The 19405-nt window shown below is 32.0% G+C and overlaps 1 protein-coding gene across 1 annotated transcript; it reads right to left on the bottom strand.

Annotated features, from left to right (window-relative positions):
- Window positions 1–13453: 13453 nt before the first annotated feature.
- LOC114421517 (serine/arginine-rich splicing factor SR45a-like) lies at window positions 13454–15109 on the bottom strand. Its single transcript, XM_028387473.1, has 3 exons — window positions 14893–15109; window positions 14512–14611; window positions 13454–14423 (listed from the first exon to the last, which is right to left on the bottom strand). The coding sequence occupies exons 1-3, from the start codon at window positions 14916–14918 to the stop codon at window positions 14271–14273; spliced, it is 279 nt and encodes a 92-aa protein (XP_028243274.1). The 5' UTR covers window positions 14919–15109; the 3' UTR covers window positions 13454–14270.
- Window positions 15110–19405: the final 4296 nt, after the last annotated feature.

Raw genomic sequence — 19405 nt, forward strand, 5'->3', positions numbered from 1 at the left:
TTCTTCTTTCTCTCTGCTCTCAATTCTCTCCACTTCTGACCCTTGGAGCCCCTTAAAACACCCCTAGGATGCCTATTTATAAGCAAAGGGTTACTTTGGGGCAATTGCAGCTCGCCCAGGCAAGCTGAAACTTAGTGCCCAGGCGAGCTAGTTTTTTGGCCATGACGCTATTTGGTGACCCAGGCGAGCCAGAGGCTAGCCTGGGCGAGCCAGAGGCTAGCCTAGGCGAGCTAGGGTCCAGGAAAACCAAGGAAAAGACCCTTTTGCCCCCTTTTTTTGCTATTTTTTGCATTCTTGATCAAAACACTGAATGATCATCTATTTTGCACTGTAGCTAGCATTCAACACCATAAGTCGACTAGCACGGATCAAAAGATCAATGAACGATAATCCCCGAACGAAATTAAGGTATGACAGTTGCCCCTCTTTACTTATGCTTTATTGGAAATAAAATGGAAGTAAAGATAAGGACACTAATTTCGTTCGAGCGACCTTGTTATTCGACTGGGCAACTGGCGAAAACCAAGGAAGTGAAATCGAAAAAAACAAGAGGACATTGAAGTTTTTTTTTTCAAAGCATAGAAACAGAGTATGTTGAGTCCTAAGAAGCACAAAGACAAGGACATTGAGTCCTATAAAAGATAGAAGATGTTGAAGTATTATAAAGTGTAAAAGACAGAAGACATTGAAGTCTTGTAAAATATAAAAGACAGAAGACATTGAAGTCTTGTAAATGTAAATGAAGACATTGTAGTCTTTTGAAAGCGTAAATGACTGAAGACATTGAAGTCTTTGAAATGTAAATGAAGACATTGTAGTCTTTTGAAAGTGTAAATGACTGAAGACATTGAAGTCTTTGAAATGTAAATGGCAGAGGACTTTGAGTCCTATGAAAGCATAAAGACGGAGGACTTTGAGTCCTATGAAAGATAAAGGTGAGGACTTTGAGTCCCATGAAAGATAAAGGCGAGGACTTTGAGTCCTGTGAAATCATAAAAGCGAGGACTTTGAGTCCCGTGAAAGATAAAAGCGAGGACTTTGAGTCCAGTGAAATCATAAAGCAAAGGACGTTAAGTCCTATAAGCCAATAGGCACTACTACCAAAGGGCTCAACCTTATTAGAAAGCAAGAGATTGACTCTTTGAGAAGACCTCTCATCCTAAACTTAAAAGATAGGACATTAGATTTGGGAAATTGGTATGTAAAGAGAAATCTACGCACTTATAGCCTAATATGAACATGATTTTTGGGATGCAGATGCATGCAACCTTCATCTTGAAATGCTAGTAATGCAAAAGGTTTTGAATCATGAAAATTGTGTAATGCTCATGACATTCTTTCCTATTTTTGTGATTTTGATTTTGATTTGATTTTTTTGCTTTTTTCTTTTTTGTGGAAAACATAGATTGACTGTTTCTTTCTAAAATAGGTGATAACTCATCAGACCTCATCCTATCTTTTTGCAAATCTCTTCAGGGACTCCCTCAGAGTGTATGTTTTGTTTGATTTAGTCACTTGACAATTTTGGAGTGCTGGCAATGGAGCCATTTGACATTTAATCAATCAACCAAAATATTGATCCTAGGATTTGCCCTTTTCTTTTTAAAAACTTCGATTATTCTGCACAACATGAAAACATAAGGCTTTGCGATCGATCGTGCGCCCCAATGAAGGATGGCAATGGATAGTCCCACTTTGGTATGTGACCAAATGAAACTTTCCCGATTTAAGATCGTAGAGTGATGCTAAGGGTTTGTCAATCCCACTGAAACTTGATGGTATGGGCTGATCCCAAAAGAATTTATACAAGAAAGGTCACCCTTGGATTTAAAAGGAATCCTAAGGAGTCTACATAAGTGACTAACATTAGATGTACCCCTACTATCACAATTGTCTTTGGGTATTTTCCACGAGCTCTTGGTCGAATGAGTTTTCTTTTCAAATGTGCAAGTGCGAAACCCCGAGGATTCTCAATTCAACAATCACAAGCGTGTGCGGGTTTCATTCCAGAATCCCAACTTAAAAGCAAAATTAGTCATTCCTTAATCCACATAGGCTTTATTGGGCTTGTAACATGGTCAGGGGTAAGAGGGCTATGAAAGAAAGGATTAGAGAGACTCAAAGAGTTTTTGAGGGTTATATTGAGTAAGAACCTTGGGAGTCTTGCTTGTACTTTGGTTTCTTTCAACTCTTGGGTCGGGATTTACTCTTTTTGTCTTATACATCAATCCTTATTGCACTTTTGTGCCTTCCTTGTAAAATCGGGAGATCTTTTGTCTCTCTTTTTCTTCACTCGCTTTTGGCAGATTTTATTATCTTTTTCCTTTCATTTTTGCCCAACTTCATGCATATGTTGTTTGCATTGCTCTTCCCACCGGTTTAGCGGTAGTTCCTATTTTGTTTTTGTTTTTTTTGTGTTGTTTTTAGAAAACAAATATGATTTGGCTCGAAGGGATAGCAAGGGATAAATTAGTGTTTGGGATGTTGAAACACGATCATGTGTCATTTCAAATCTTGACTAGATACTTTTAGTTTGGATTTTGGGACAAAACCTTAATAACATGTCTCTGATTGTTTTTTCTTTTTATATTTGTTATTACCCTAATTTTTGCCTAGGCCACCCTTTCGAGTTCTCGACCTACCGGGTAAGAACTTCTAATCTACTCCTAGGTTTGCTTGAGGCTCATGCACGGTGCCTCTCATTGCCCCAGTGTAGGGCTCTGAGGTATCTATTGTTGTCTTTTGTCATGACCTTGTAGCAAGGAAAAAATGAAAGAAACTGTGCAGGTTCTCGAAAATGAATTTTCAAGGGCGAGAAATATTTAAAGGATTTTCAGTTGACTGATTAAGTCAAATGACTCTTGTTCTTGACAACTCACTTTTCTCTCAAAAAGAAAACTTTTATGAATGAGGTCACACGAATGTCTGTACTTCTTATTTTGATTTGAAACACAACCTATCAAATATTTTTTCTTCTTTTTTACTTTACTCGTTGTTTACGGCACCCCCACCAAACATATAGAACGAGTAATTTCTTATTGAACAGCCTTGGAGATCAACTCAGAAACGCAGGTCACTTGAGCAAACAAACCAACAACTTACATTCACATTCCAGTGAAAGTTAAATAAGCAAAGATGTAATTGTGAGAGAATGAGAGACAAGGACATCAAATTTATCCATATTATTAGCATTGTGACTGTTGTTTACAGTAATGGCATAAACTTGAAAATCCTAACGAGTCATTGGAGACATCTAACAACAACCTTCAAATTGCCCCATGCATAGTGTCGCTTGACAATGTCAGAATTCATAAGCAATTGTCCTCCTCGAAATATTAATAAGCATCTGCATGCCTCATCTAGTGATATTCATTCACACATATTCAACTTAAGTTGCTAAAATATTAATAGCAGATTTATATTGAAGATGAAGTAAAGAATTCACAACTTCATAAAATAATGGGCGGGGGAAACAACTAGTGATCAATCCAATCTTGTAACCAAGGAAGATGTATTTAGTAAAGCACAAGTTACTACGATTCATGCTAATGTCAACAGTAGTCTATTTTTTATTCATGTATATGCCTATGAGAAAAAAAAAATACAAAAGCATGGCATTAAACGATAATAGAATTAGAATATGGAAAGTAGTACTATGACTAAATGCGGCAGTTGAATAAATATTATATCATGATATAAGAAATTTATCCATTAGTAAGAAGATTTGGTGCAATACATATATGAATAACCATGCTAATTTGAAATGCCACTAACTACAAGGTACATTAAATAACCATGCTATAATTCCCTTGCAAATTAAAAAACTCAGCAAATATTAATTTTCTATACAAAAAGGTGGTGCATAAAGCAATTGCCTTGATTGTGGTTACAAAACATTTTCAACTTTCATGCCTTTAGCCTTCAGAAAAAAATTACAAGCCTTTAGCTCACCTAATAAATACTATAGAAAAAAAGTTAAAATATGTTTTTTATTCTTAATAAATATTCAACTTTGTGTTTATTTCATAATAATTTTTTTTCTTTGTGTTAAGTCCCTATTTTAGAAGTGAAAACAACTAAATACAAGATCCCATACGTCTAAAAGTTGAAAAAAATCTAAAATATCTATATTCGATTGCCATCCTAGGACACTCAATATTCTTGGTCTGCGAGATCTTGTACTTAAAAAAAGGAAGCAATAATGTATGAGATAGTAACATTAAAGCATGGGAAAAAAGAGCTCCATGATAGTATTTTTAATGTTTTTCTCATGGAATGCAAGTAATGTGCACACCGATGTCTACCCTAATCACCAACATTAAACATATTCATACTAGATAATAATTTTTGCAGTATTAATATAAAAAGGTTACAAGTTATGTCAATAAAAGTTTAATTAAAGGATAAAACATTGCCAAGTATCTGTTGTTTGTGTTTATTTTAGAAAAGGCCCATAACATACAACTCCCTTGAAATCTAAATGAATCAAATTCTAGTTTAAGTGTTTAACACTACAAGTCATAATACAAACAACTTGAATACATGTACTTGTCTCTACCATTGGCTATCTATCAGTGCTTTTTCACAACAATAACATCAGTGTAAACTTTAATACAAAAATCTCAGGGGAAAAAACACAAAAACAATAGAAAAGAAAACATCTATGATCAAGGATTCAGATCAAATACCTTATCTACAAAAACAATGGAAAAGAAAAAATCTATGATTAAGGTTTATCTTGATCACAGTTGATTTTGGATTTGTCAAACTACTAGTAAATTGGGGCACTCTCGATTACGTTTACAACATGCATAAGTTGATCATTATAGTCAAGCCAAAGATTTGTTACATAGTACTAGCAAGAAATATGATTATAGTGACAAATGAGGAAATCATAAGGATCAAACTAGAAACGCGCAATTGGATGCAACAAAAATTACTTCAACAAGAAGAAATGAGTACATATTAAGTTTGAGAATTAATAAAAGTAATACAATGGAAGAACTCTTCTACTCTCACAGATTCAAGCTACTACAGAGAGCTATTTCACTCTATTCAGAACTATCGTAATGTTTTCCACGTGATACCCCTATTACCCCACATTCCCACCTATACTACCACAAACCATAAATCAGTAACAATCCTATTCTTTATTTCTCTCTCTATCAACTCGACATTCTGCCATTCCTACCTTTATTCTTCCTAGTGTAAACTCACCAAACCTTGAGGTCATGTGCCAACTGATGTAAACAGCTGATCCTTGGGGTCCAATGACCCCTTTTTAGGCAATAAGAGAGAATGAACTAAATACGAACTTACATAGATTTCAATTGCTAATCTAGTAAATGGAGCAATAGCATTATTGTTCTCTAAAAGCAAAAACAACAACTTTAACATTTTTTTTCTTAACTATTATAATTTCATATTAGCAAAAAAAAAAAGAGTAGAAAATAAGAGGTCTCTACCTCTTAAAACATCAAAGATAACTTCATTTTAGAATTTAGGAGATGGTGTCAAACTAAATTAACGTATAGAAGCTAGCTAAGAAACTAAAAAGGAGAAACATACCTAGAGATTTACAATAACAACTTTACCCCCACCACGAAGTGCTTTCAAACGCAAGTTGCATGTTGGAGTTATTTGTAAACTACATTGAGATTTTAGCCATGATATATCAAATAAAAAAATATAGCAAAGCAAAATATGTTCAAAAGATATGAAAATTGATCATGTAGGACTCATTGATATCCCATTCAAAGATAATTTATTACCTTGTACCCAGGCATAACACAATATATGCTTGTTTGCAATGTTTCTCAGTAGGATTCATCTCCTTTGAAGGCAATGCATCTTATACATACAATGACATAAACTCATTTAAAGGGAAACACGGATATGAAATCAAAAGAGTTTATCAAAATGTCCATAATCATCACCCCAGACAATAATTTTCACAAACATCAAAAACTAGTCAGTGTCACTTAATGGTTAGCTATGCTAAGCACAATAAGGCTCAATCTAAAACTTCAACTAGACCCCATAATAAAATCTTTTTTTATTTTTGAGTGGGTGTCTCTAGGACTTGTGTATGTGTCCTTTTGTCTAGAAGTTTATAAATCTTGTATCATATATTATTATATAATTGAGACCTAGTGGTGAAAGACTAGTATTCCTAATAGACCAATAAAATAGTATGCCAGTTGCAAGAAAACAAAGAACCTCAAGCAAGTTTGCAAACCTTTGGCAATTACTAGTCACTATTATGATTTCTTACAACGTCCACCCACCACCAATGGATTAAAATCAAGCCATAATACTAAAACACCATGTCATGAATCCAAATTTAAAGTAGCTTAAAAGAAGGACAATAGTAGCAACTTGCAAAATGGAGAAAAGACTAATTATTTCATAATTGGTGGTTTTAAACAGAAACCACTTTTGGTTTATATTGAAATTTTAAAAAACATTCCTACTAATAGCAAGTCAAGACTAAATGACCATTTTAAGTTGCAAAAATGCAATCAATTGAACGATAAGTACTAAGCAATTAGCCCTAGCTGGACAAAAATTTTTAAAGAGGAAAATATAACAAAAAGATAAAAATGTTCAGTCTAGGAAACTCTATTGAAGCACGAACCATTCAAACCCTCCTTACCTTCACAAAAAGAAATAAGTTATGTAAAATGGATCCAATCCCTTATAGATTCATTATAAATCTCAATTCCCGAAAACTTCAACATGAATTCTCTTTCCGTGTGTTATAAAAAGGAATAACCAAATAAAAAAAAAGGTTTTTGAGAAAGACAAGGTAATGCATTGACATGTTCATATTTCACCTACCTTTTCGATTTAGTTAAAAATGCCTGTCATTGTATATTCAGTTATACCACTTATGGTGTATGTCTTCCCACTACTTATGTGTCCATATGCAAAAATGCTTGCTAATCAATTAGACACTAGGGGGAGAGATCAAAAGAAGACGTTAACATAGAACTTTTGTGGATTTTGATGATGCTGATGAAGGAGGAAAAGCATAAAAAGGGAAGAAACTCACAGTTGATGCTGAAATGTTATTCATAAAAAAAGGAGTAAGAAAACCAAAAGCCCCAACTTGTGATGTATAAAGCCCAAGAGGCAGAACCGCAGATGACCCGACCCTCTCATACTGCTAAAAAAACTCACACCCTGGCACGCTGGGATTCTCTGTGGCCACCACCCGAACCCACGACACGGTCAGATTCCGGCATCGGCGCTCACAAAGTCACGATTCTCTACGACGAGAACCCACGGGTTAATGCATAGATCATTCCTGGATGAGAGGTCGAGGGTGAGGATCTTGGCAGCTGGGCCGAGGTGGCGGAGCTGGTAATCATGGAGAAGACAGAACTCGACGAGCGTCTTCTCCATCTCGTGGATGGTGCGGTGCATAGAAGAGCTTGAGCGGGGAATGGGGCTTCGAAAAGACATAGCTTATGATCAATATGAGAGGATCCTCTCATTGAAGAGACACATGGCCCAGTCAAAGCATGACTTCGAGGGTCACTGTAAACACAAAGTAAGCACAAAATCCATGAGGGTGAGAGAATTAAACTCCAAGACAAACAGAAAAGTAACGGGGTTTTGAGGGAGCACACAAATACCTTGGACAATGATGAAGGGAAGAAGCACAAAACAACCTAGGTTATGCGCGTGCGTTTGAGATGAAGGTAGCTACAAAGTTAGTAGCCAACGAAAATTTTTAAAAGCTTATTCAAAGATGGTCAATATGAAAAAACCGTCATTGTATAACCGCACTAACTGCGATGGTCTTTGTCAACCTGTAGTTGTACTCCTTAAACTCATTATTGAAGGTGGTTATTAAATAACCATCGTTGTATGCTTTCACAAAAATTACCACAATGCCACCGTGTATCCTTCAACGACATGTCCTTGTTAGGCGTCGTAGTTAGTGCATCGTAAAAAAGCTTTTTTGTAGTAGTGAAGAAAACTTATAAGAATCTCACGAGAATCACATTACAAAATATAATTACTGTAATTTGAGAGTTCAAGCCTTATAAATCCCACACTAGAACCTCATACTTCTTATAGTACTCAAGTCCCATACCTTGCAAGACGGAGGTTATGGTGGGTAAACTGATAAACATTGTACTGTGCATAAGTAAATAATGATCATTTGATATCCTATGCAAAAGTTGCATGGCTACAATTTCAATAAGTAAACCGGGTGAAAATTTATTGAATATGATTCTGATTTTAATAAATTAAATATTAAATGATTTATTTGATATTTTATCTTATTTTTAGGCTTAATTTGATCTTTTATTTTTTTAAAATTCAATTTGGTCATTTATCTTTTTTGGTTTAGTTTAGTCATTTATATTTTCAAAAATTATATTTGATAATTTATCATATGTTTTTTGTTTAGTTTGATTCTTTATCTTATTTTTTTGTTTAGTTTGACCATTCAGTCTATTCAAGATAGACGTTGTTAATCATTTAAAAATGAACTTTTTTGTTTCAGTTTTCTTCCCTATCCCTCTATTTCAGTTTTGACAAAAAAATCATTATAAAATGATTAACAACGTCAATTTTAAATGGATCAAATGATCAAATTGAAAAAAAATATAAATAATCAAAATAAATTTTTAAAAGTTAAGTGACTAAATTGAATAAAAAATAAAATAAAGAATCAAATTAAACTTTTTAACATATAAATGATTAAACTAAATAAAAATGTATAAGATAAATTATTATTTCTTCGGTTAATGTAAACTACAAAGTCTATGTGGTATCATTGGACCATTTTGACAATGATAAATTTTCTGAGTGTGTTGTTGACTTGGATGGAATAAATTGTCGTCTGAAATTTTGATGGACCAATTTGTCGGGAAAAATTGTCTCCTCTCTCTCTTCCTCATCTTCTCCCCCTTTCATCTACTTTATTTTTCCTCCTCTCACTCCAACAACCTCCCCTTGCCTTTCACTCCATTTTTTATTCCTCTGTCAATGTCAATTTCGTTAGCACCGCCACGCTGAAGACCACTGCCACCAACTTGGTAGTTCCACCCCTTTTTTCCAACTAAGATCCAATGGGTCAGTTTTCAAATGTTTGGGTTTTAATTTTGCTTGCAGGTCTAGTTGTGGTTGAGAAAAGCATTTTGATTTATTTTTGTTGTTATTTTGGGAATTGAAAAAAAAAAGTATGGAAGTATGGATATTGATGGATGAATGCGAAGAAGGAGAGATGGGGACTGCGGCGGAACTTGTGGAGGCGCACAATGAGGGTGTCCTTGTCGTTGAGCTCAGTGGGGCGATGCGGCATCACACAATGAGAGCAAATGTAGTCATGGGAAAAGGAGACGGAAGCAAAGCATTTTGTTTTGTTAACAAAAAAGAATAGTTCATCAATTTCTAGAAGAATCTATCTTTTGTGTTGTTTATGTGTGGAGGACCCAATCACTCATTAGTGAGGGTGTCAGAGAAGATAGGGTAGGTGAGGGTGTCCGAGAAGATAGGTTAAATGTTGACGGTTTAAAAGGAGGGTGTTTTCGAGACGACGTCGCCCAGGGTATTGTCAAGGGTTGTCATAGTTTGCAATAGGGATAAGAAAAAGATGGGGGCTAAAATAAATAAAAAGATGGAAAGAAAAAAGAGAAGAGGGTGTTGGAAAAGATGGAGTCTTTCTTCTACGGGGTGTGGCGCTTATTCAGAGCAACATAAGTGTTGTTATTCATCGCCATCAAAGGTGATTTCGGGCAGTGGCGCTCTTTTGTTTTAGCGTCCTCTTTCACCTTTCTATTTTCCCCTTCCACCGTGCGTACACTACCTCCTTCATAAGGACAGTGTCACTCCTTGAATCGTCGCATCATGTCTATGGCACTCCCATCGTGTCATTGCCATTGTGGTCCTTGACATAGAAGCGCAAAAGGAGAAGAGATCATGAAGAGAGAGAGGAGACAATTATGTCCAAGCTAAAAGATTGGTCCATCGAAATTTCAGATGATAATTTAGTCCATCCTTGTCAGCAGCACATTCAACAAATTTATGACTATCAAAATGTTTCAATGATGCCGTGTAAACTTTGCCATTTATGTTAACAAAAGGGATGAATTTGTTGTACTTTTTACAAATTAAGGGACATAACTTTATTTTTTAAAACTCAGGGACCCAAGTGTCAGCATTTTGCAAACTCAAGGACTAAATTGAATATTTATCCTATATTTAATAATAAAATCAAAATTTAGTGTTTATATATCTATATATATATATATATAGATATATATATATATATATATATATATATAGAAGGTTTTATTTCATGGAGTGATGTCAGATAGTGCCCTCATATTTATTCATTCAAAATAATTCAATTAATGCAGATTTTATATTAATCCATTATAATACATAAAAATCATATAAATTGAAATATTCAAATTATATATTTATTATATTTTTTGAATTTTATATAGTAGATATAACAACCGTGTAAATTGACATGATGTTTTTTTTACTCTATTTCTAATAGAAACTTAATTGATTGTCCAATATATTTCTAATAAAATGAAAAAAACAACCTTTTAAAAAAAAAAAGTCAAAAGAAAGCATGTAATGAATCACTAAATTAAAGTGAAGAAGATCCTATCTAGGATAACATTCACAATAATAATAATTTTCTGAATCATTTGTGTATAGAAAAATATATTTACATTTAAATTAAATAATTAAAAATTAAAAATTAAAATAATATAAAATTTACTCCTATAAATTATAAAATATGAATTTAATACTAATGCAAGATACATATGAAAAACTAAGATAGTAAGACCCAAAATAATCATTCTTTACCACTTTAGGGGGTGGGGGTGAATATATATATTTTTTACGTTACATTTTTTTCATACATTACACTGCTAAGAAAAAAAATTAAATTATTTGTTATTGTTTGTATGTAAGCTATTTTGTTGCCTAATTGTTGTTATTATTATTTTTAGATTAACTAATATTTAATAATAAATTTTATGAATATTTTATTTATTTTTTAACAGGAATCTAATTATAATCATTAGAGACTATTTATAATTAAATCCTTTATTTTTTTTATTGATGGTTTGTTCTCTTATACAATGTATTCTAACACTATCAGCATGCAACACAGTCTCGATAATAGTAGAATTTTCTATTGAAATTTACACTAAATAATAAACATAAATATTAATTAATTTTCTTTTCATAAAATTAAACTTAATTATCTTTTATAGATATTTCAATCAATTTTAAAATTCACAAAATAGAAAAAAGTTTGTGTCATATTTTGACCCTTGTTAAGGAATAAAAAGCTTGAGTATGTAATGCTAGATTGATCACCATCAAATCCTTTAATCTTTTATCAATAGTAGGCGGGTCTATTGTCAAAGACAAATAAAAGTAAACATATTTTATTCTCTCAAACTCAAACAAGAGAACCTTCTCAAGAATTGGTGCTTCAATTTCAATTATCTTGAGCATGAGACAATAGTCAACCTCTAGGTGTGATAACTATTTACTCATTAATGCATAATAATGATTTGATTCATGGCAATAACTCTACTTTCTAGGTCTTCAGAACAAGTTCATCAGATTTTTCAAATTACAATATTTTGAAGCAACCAAAAACTAGTTAATACTACCAAAGAACATATATACCACACAGGGGTATAATTTTGTTACGTTGATTGTCTCAACTTATATGTTGATTGTTATGAACCTTCTCGATGGATTGAGCAACACAATATGTCTGCTCGCTGGTATTGTTTTTGCATAAGTGGTGACACTTCTTGTGATCCTAGGCATGCTCTCAATTAATTGAATTATATTGGTACATTATATATATATATATATATATATATATATAAAAGCAAGGGATCCAACACATGAGTATGTGCCTCTTCCTTGTCTACCAGACTTGAATCTCCTTAGGTGCTTCAAATACATTGTTGGTTTCATAATCCACTCAAACAAACACTAGTAAAATTAAGAATTTTAAAGACGATTATTGGACATATTTCACGATGATTTTGAACCATCTTTGAAATCAATGTCGTAGAAAGTCAATACTTTACACAATGGTTCGTAAACTGTTAACTCGTTGGCAAGTGTATCAAATTGTCACAAGTAGTAAAGTACTCAGAAGTCCGAGTGTCGAATCCACTAGGACTTTGTTTGTACTTAGATTAATGCAAACCCAAGTTAAAAGCAATAGATAAAGAATTTAAAATAAAGATAAAGAAATATATTAGATAAGATAAAGATTTAAAAGAAAGGATAAAAGATTTAAAGATAAAAATAGAAGATAGAGAAGATAAAATATTTAAATTAAGATATGATAAAGATAAAAGAAAATAAAAGATAAAAGATAAAATAAGAAAAGTAAAAGATAAAAATAAAAAAAAAATCAGAATTTGATAAGGTTGGAACCTGGCCTGCCAGTTTGCCTAGGATGTATGAGTTTATGATTTTTCTTTATCAATTTAGGTGATTCTATTATACCCACATTTGTTCAATTCAATTACTTGCCCCTGATTCCTCCTCAGGATGACAAGTCTATTTTGTTTATCTATCTTCCAAATTCCTTTGTAAAGACTCAACAAATAAAATGTATGAAGTATGAATTCTAGATGTTTGCAAGAATGCATGGACATAAAATTATCATTTTATTCCTAGCAATGATTTTCTTATGAAATCCTTTATTTTTGTTCTATTAGAAGTTACCTTCTTCCGAAAACGTCTAACCCCTAAAATCAATGCATGCATACCTTCTTTAAATCTTATTTAGAAATTACCTTCTCCCGAGCGTTTAACCCCTAACAGAATATAAAGATGAATAATGCAGGATAAAAGTAGAAAAAATAATAGAATAGAAAACACCTTTGCATTGATAAATAGTGAGTACATCGCTTGGCTTTTAGGCCTGCCAGGCCCTAACTAGGGGTTTAGCCACTCATGGCCATTGAGGGCTTTACAATGGATGGGGTATAAGAACTGATGGGATAAGAGGGGTGAAAGAAAGAAAGGGAATAAATGAAACCCCTAGGAGAGGGGGTTCTATGGTGTTGTGTGTTTCTGCTTGGCTTGACATAGTTGTTGTAGTGGACTTGGATCTGATGCTAGAAATCTTCCTTTTTGATATTTTTGATATTTTTTGGATTTGTTTTGTTTTTAATCATACCTTCTTGAGACTTCCTGATATTTTGAATATTTTCTCGATCTTTTAATCTCTCCTTTTCATATCTACAAGTTATAAATAAGAAAAATATCAAATCTTAATATTTAAGCCAAAGATAAATGCTAAATAAATATTTTTAAAGATATTTTCAATATATTTTTATTATCAAAATAATTCATATTTAGCAGTTATCAATATATTTTTAAAAATATTTTTAAAGATATTTTCAATATATTTTTAAACCATCTTAGATTTCATCCTTCTACATTGGTTCTTCACGAAATCGTTTTAGACTTTGTTTTTTGAAGAAGAAAAAGGTTAAAGAATTGATGTTTCTAACACGGTTGTTCCAAACAAACCATCTTAGAGAATGAACTTTCTAAGACGGTTGTCAGAAAAATCATCTTAGTGAGTGGACTTTCTAAGACGGTTGTCAGAAAAATCATCTTAGAAAGCATGTTTTTAAGTCCAATATAATGCCCTGGGTTGGAGTTGTGCATTTGCTTCCTTGCTGAAATGAAAATATAGGAGTTAACTTTAACGCTTCCTCGATAAAGGACATAAAACATCCAAATACCACTAAACATCTAATAAACTTGAGTCAGTGACATCTTTCTCCTATAAATTTAACATAGTAACATTTTACATTATATTAAGAGAATCCTCAATAAGAAAATTTCATCCAGATACAGAACATAACTTCTGAGAAGAAGGTAAAATATTTATATCCACACACAAGATTAATGTCTGGTGTGAGATACAATAAAAGCTTGATTAGGAAGTTGTTGATAATGTCCATTGTTTAATAAAGAGTTGAAAGTGAATGTTGAGGTTGTAAAGTTGTTGGGCAATATAGTTGCTATGCTTAGTTGATTAAATGCATCTGATTAGTTATTTAAGCTTGTCATTGCTCAAGTTGTATCACTAAAGTTCACATGGATGAATTGATCACCTCTGATCGTTGCCAGCATAGCTTATGCAATGCATTCTAAATATAACCAGAAAACCGTCAAGTCAAGAAAAAAATGACCAGTACAATTTTTTAACAACTACTACCATGGAAAAATCATTACTGCTCAACAGAGATGTAACTACCCTCTAAAACTGATTGGTTAAGATACTTGTTACAGTGCTCCGCATCCATAGCGGACCCCATTGTAACAAAAGCAAAACCATGAGAAATCCGTGTACTAGGCTCCACCACAAGAAAACATGAACAAACCTACAAAAGAAAACAATCATTGGAGGGATGAATAATAAAATTCAGCAAAAAAAATAAAATTTGAAGAGTAAACTGGTATGATAATGACCTTTCCTTCCTTGGAGAAATGCTTCTTTAGGTCTCTTTCGGTGACCCTTGAAGATAGACCAGTTACATAAAGTGTGTCACCAGGATTTGTAGGTTCAAACCTACAATATATTTTAAAATATTAGAAGTTAAGCCACTAGGATTGAACTAGTGGTGAGAAACTTGGGTAGCTGACATGAGTTCATATTTACAAATCTCATTAGCATTATTGTACCCAAGAGAAAAAAATAAAGATTGGGACTTTATTCGCGCATCACTATACAATATACAATAGTTAACATAAAAACACAGTTAACTCTTTCAAAAATACTTGTGAGATTAGATGTAAGCCTTCCAAGTAAAGTATTATGACAAAATATATACAAAATTGAAAATGACCAACCTTCCATGAATTGGTGACCTTGACATGAAGAAGTAAAGATCCAGAAAGTGGTAAAAACAAAAGACACAAAAGGAATAAGTTTCAAGTACTTTCAGAATGACAAAAATATATACAAAATTGAAAAAGACCAACCTTCCACGAATTGGTGACTTTGACCTAAAAAAGTATAGACACAAAAGGTGGTAGAAACAAAAGACATAAAAGGAATAAGTTTCAAGTACTTTTAGAATCAGAAATATATATATATATATATATATATATATATATATATATATATATATATATATATATATATATATATATGGTATCTACTATATACATTTGGCTGTAATTTTTCTCATAAGTTCAGTAATCATAGTGCATAATTTAAAACCTTGAGTATCATAGTCACCTGCCTCAACACTTTCAAACTAAACAACAATTGTCACTGACCTGCCACGACTTCTATAACGGGATCTTGGCCTTTGTCTAGGCCTAGATCTCGACCTAGACCTAGATCTTGATCTCGATTGAGCTTTCAACGGGGAAGGGGACCTTGAGTTCCTGAAATACCATCATGATTAGATAAAATAGCTTCACATCAGCGATCCATAAAAAGAGTTAAAAACATGGCTTCATTAACCCAACATCTAAAACTCAAAGTGGCCAGTTTCCATCAATAACAACACAATTAATTCTAGCAATAGTCAAATTACATTCTATCCACAATGCTAAGGAAATTCTTAATTTCTAATCAAACCACTCAACAACACACGACTACACATTCCTTCAAATGATCACCGGAAACCAATAATTCCCATTAAAACTATTACGTATTCTTATTGTTTTTCTTTTGTTTGATAAAACTATACCACAAAAAAAAGTCCATCACAGATCATCTTGAAACAACAACGATTCCATCTTTTACAGCAAAACAACACCTCATCCTTAGACCACATTGTCGACATCGCAGCCTGCATGCACAACTAGAACTCTGGGTGGGCCTTAGTGGGCCAATGCGCTCCCTCCACTACAACCCAACTCCCAAAACATTAGAAGTTGTGAAGGCATCGAAGTCATCATCGATCTTGCACTTGATGGCGTAGTCCTTTTTGTTGACGTCTCCTTGTCGGAGTTGGAGACGACGTCCTTAGCTTAGAGAGAAGGGGTGGGGTCGCGGTCAAGGAAGGCCGATGGCTTTTGATATGCAAGAGATATGGGTTTAAATCTACGATTGCATTGTTTTGGGAAGGTCCTTGAGAGATTTGTTCTTGGTCTAGTGAGAGAAGAGGAAAAGCATAAGAGAGAAAGAAATAGGTAAGTGTGGGGACTGGCCTCATTCAAAGACAGTTTTTGAAAATAACCGTATTTGAATACTCGATTTCAACGATGATTTTCATGAAAATTGTCATCGTTTTGCAGTTTCAACGAAGTTTTCGGAAAAACTGTCATTGAAATGTTCCTTGTATTTACAAAAATGTCACCACTTTGAAAATGATGACAGTTTTGGAAGGATGTGTTGAGCTTGCGTGGTTAAAACTAGTTTTTTTAGTGGTAAAAGATCCTTCAAACTCCTTCAATTTTGCTTTCAACCATCCATTTTTAAGTATAACAGATAAATATGATAAGGAAATTTAAAAATGATTTATTTTTTCGTAATAGGTCCATCGATTCAGCAAATTTATAAGTTTGTGATGAAATTCCTAAAGTTTGTAATATATAAATAAGCTGAGATATATAGATTAAAATCATCGACTTGTTTCTTTTTGAAGAATCGGGCTCTTAGAATTGTCATACTTCAACTATATAATAAGAATTAATTTTTATAGCTAAAATTAACTTGTCTACCAATTTTTGAATATTATAATTTCTTTTTTTAAGAAAATATTATAAATTCTCAGTGAACGATAAATAAAATGATTTCTAATACAAATTAAAAGAAATTCAAAACAACACTATTGCCTAATGTATATCTATAATGAGAAAAAGAAACTAAAAGCAAATAAACAATCTAAATTATATAACAAATATATCTATGAAAAGAAATCCATATTAAAAATAAAATTGTTGCAATATTGACTAAAATATATCTATAATGTATAGAAAAAAAATCTATAATGCATATCTTAACATAAATAAATTAATTTGTAACACCAATTAAAGCATCCAAAACTTTCACGTCATTTCTACCAATAAAACAATCTATTAAATCAGTTAAAAGAAAAATTAAATCTTAAAATGAAAAGAGATATTGTCTAATATATATTTTAGTTTTTTGTATTAATAACTATTGTTATAAACAATTCATTTATAAAATAAAAAAAAAACTAAATCTTAATATAAGAAGAACAATATAATATAATATTTAAAAGGAAAAAACTCACTACAAACTATAAACACGGACTAGAAAAAAGAAAAACATGTTATTACTTACTTTACTTTTGGCTTCGTAAAGCTTTAAGAGTATAAAAGAAAGGCTGGAGTAAAAGGGGACAGGCGAGCCAAGATAAAATTTAGAAGGAAGGTATGAAATATCAGTGTATCATTGTATTCAGAATATTTTTTTGTAGTTTTTTTTTTTTGTCACTATATATATAGAGTTATGACTCATGTACTGTGTTAGGAAGTTAAGAATCATGTACTATGTGATTCATGTACTTATGAAATGTTAGAAAGTTATGATCCATGTATTCTATGTTTTAATAATTTATGACTCGTGTCCTCTGTGTTAAGAATCTATGTCTTTTTTTTTTTAAATGTAGTTTAGCTTATTAAATTTTTTATATGTCAAAATATGTTTTTAATCCCTTTAAAATCAAGTTTTGATTTTAATTCTTATATTTTTATTTTTCAAAAGGTAGAAATTATTTTTCTTTATTTTAACTATTATATGATACTTGTCAACCAATTGTGCCTTTAACTAAATATAAAATGACCATGCCATATAACATTCAGTATTTGTAGTATGTGATACCTTTAAAAAAATAACAACGGCAAACAAAAATGCTAAGATTTATGGGTTTATGTGATCATATTATCATTATTATAATTGTGATCACATAAGTTATATTTGTTTGTATTTTTTTACAACATTAAAGATGACAAAGAAATAACAATTGTCATCGGAATTTAAGACCTTATTAAACATCATAAAGAATGAATTTAAGTTTGAAGAATAATAATTATACCTTATTTGACTCATATGACATTCAGAGTTCCCCCAAACACTTCAACAGTGTATGTATGTATATATACCTTGAATTCCTTTCAACAGTCCCAATGAAGTATTCCGGAGAACTCTAGGGGACAGCTGACCTAACTCCATAATATATTTCTTCCATCCTTTCATATTTTTTTGCTTCAATGTTGATAAAATGTAATAAGCAGCATGACACAATATTTATACAAAAAAACTCTCCATACTCATGCATGAAGAATTTGGACCATTGAAACCCCTTTTGAGAAGTGTATATGAACATACAAGCTTTACAAGTTGAATCTGGGCAGGATTGGGGGAAAGAATGCCCCATCGTGAGCTTTTCGGACCCATCACCTTCAAACTTTTTCCAAATGAACCATATTCCAATTTTTTTTCATATGCTGGAATCAAATCCATCAGATAAAGCTAGCTAGCCCATTTCCTCTTAGGCGTGGCTTCCCGTCTTCATACAAATTAACTTGATGCAAAAATTGCTAGCATCTTGACTCTTGAGCAATATTGACAGTTCAACTTTCAGCAAAATTTGTTGAATAAAGAGAAAATTATATTGGATGTGCACCTTGTAAAAAAAAAACAGGGGGAATAATACTGTGGTCCAAATACTTGCTTTTGTATCAGTTTTCAATATAGTGACATTTCTTGTATAAAAAAAAATAAAGTGACACCTTAATTTGCATTAGACTGTATTTTTTTTGTTAAATATAATTTTAGTCCTTATATTATTTCCGGTTTTATTTATAAAGTCATAATATATTTTACGGTATGACTTGTTTCTTATATATATTATTAGAGATAATAATTTTTACTTTTAAATTTTGTCATTTTAAAATTATTTTTTAAGAATAATTCATGTAATACTTAATTTTTTGGGATTAATACCTGTCATTACTTAATTGTCATTAATTGTGGCTTCGACCTACCATGTAATAGCATTCACTTTATACAATTTTTTAAATTAATTCATGCACATATATTCTCTTTTATTTTAGTCTTTTTAATTCTATATCTTAGTCATCTCAACAACTTTTTTTTTATTTTATGTAGAAACATTCACTATATCTTTTTTCATTATTATTTCAGTTCCTAACTTTTTAGTCATCTTCCTTAAAAAAAAAAAACAGCCATCTCAACAATTAACGGTGATTAAGTAATGGTCCAGATTACCTCTCTAAAAATTTGAAAATTATAGAGTATTTAAATTTTTTTGACTTTTTTTAACCAAAAAAATAGAGTATTTAAAAATAATGTTAAAAAGACTAAAATCAAAAGATAGGTATATTGTAAAGACTATTTAGAAAGCATATTTAATCCTAA

This window comes from Glycine soja, chromosome 8 (assembly GCF_004193775.1).
Source record: "Glycine soja cultivar W05 chromosome 8, ASM419377v2, whole genome shotgun sequence".
Classification (NCBI taxonomy): Eukaryota; Viridiplantae; Streptophyta; class Magnoliopsida; order Fabales; family Fabaceae; genus Glycine; species Glycine soja.

Bases quoted from the DNA above. Each gene is read 5' to 3' on its own strand.
- LOC114421517 (XM_028387473.1), bottom strand. From the start codon at position 14,918: ATGTCAAGGTCACCAATTCATGGAAG. The intron at 14,612-14,892 runs GTTGGTCATTTT...AATATATTGTAG, and splicing joins AGGTCACCAATTCATGGAAG to GTTTGAACCTACAAATCCTG. The intron at 14,424-14,511 runs GTCATTATCATA...TTTCTTTTGTAG, and splicing joins ATTTCTCCAAGGAAGGAAAG to GTTTGTTCATGTTTTCTTGT.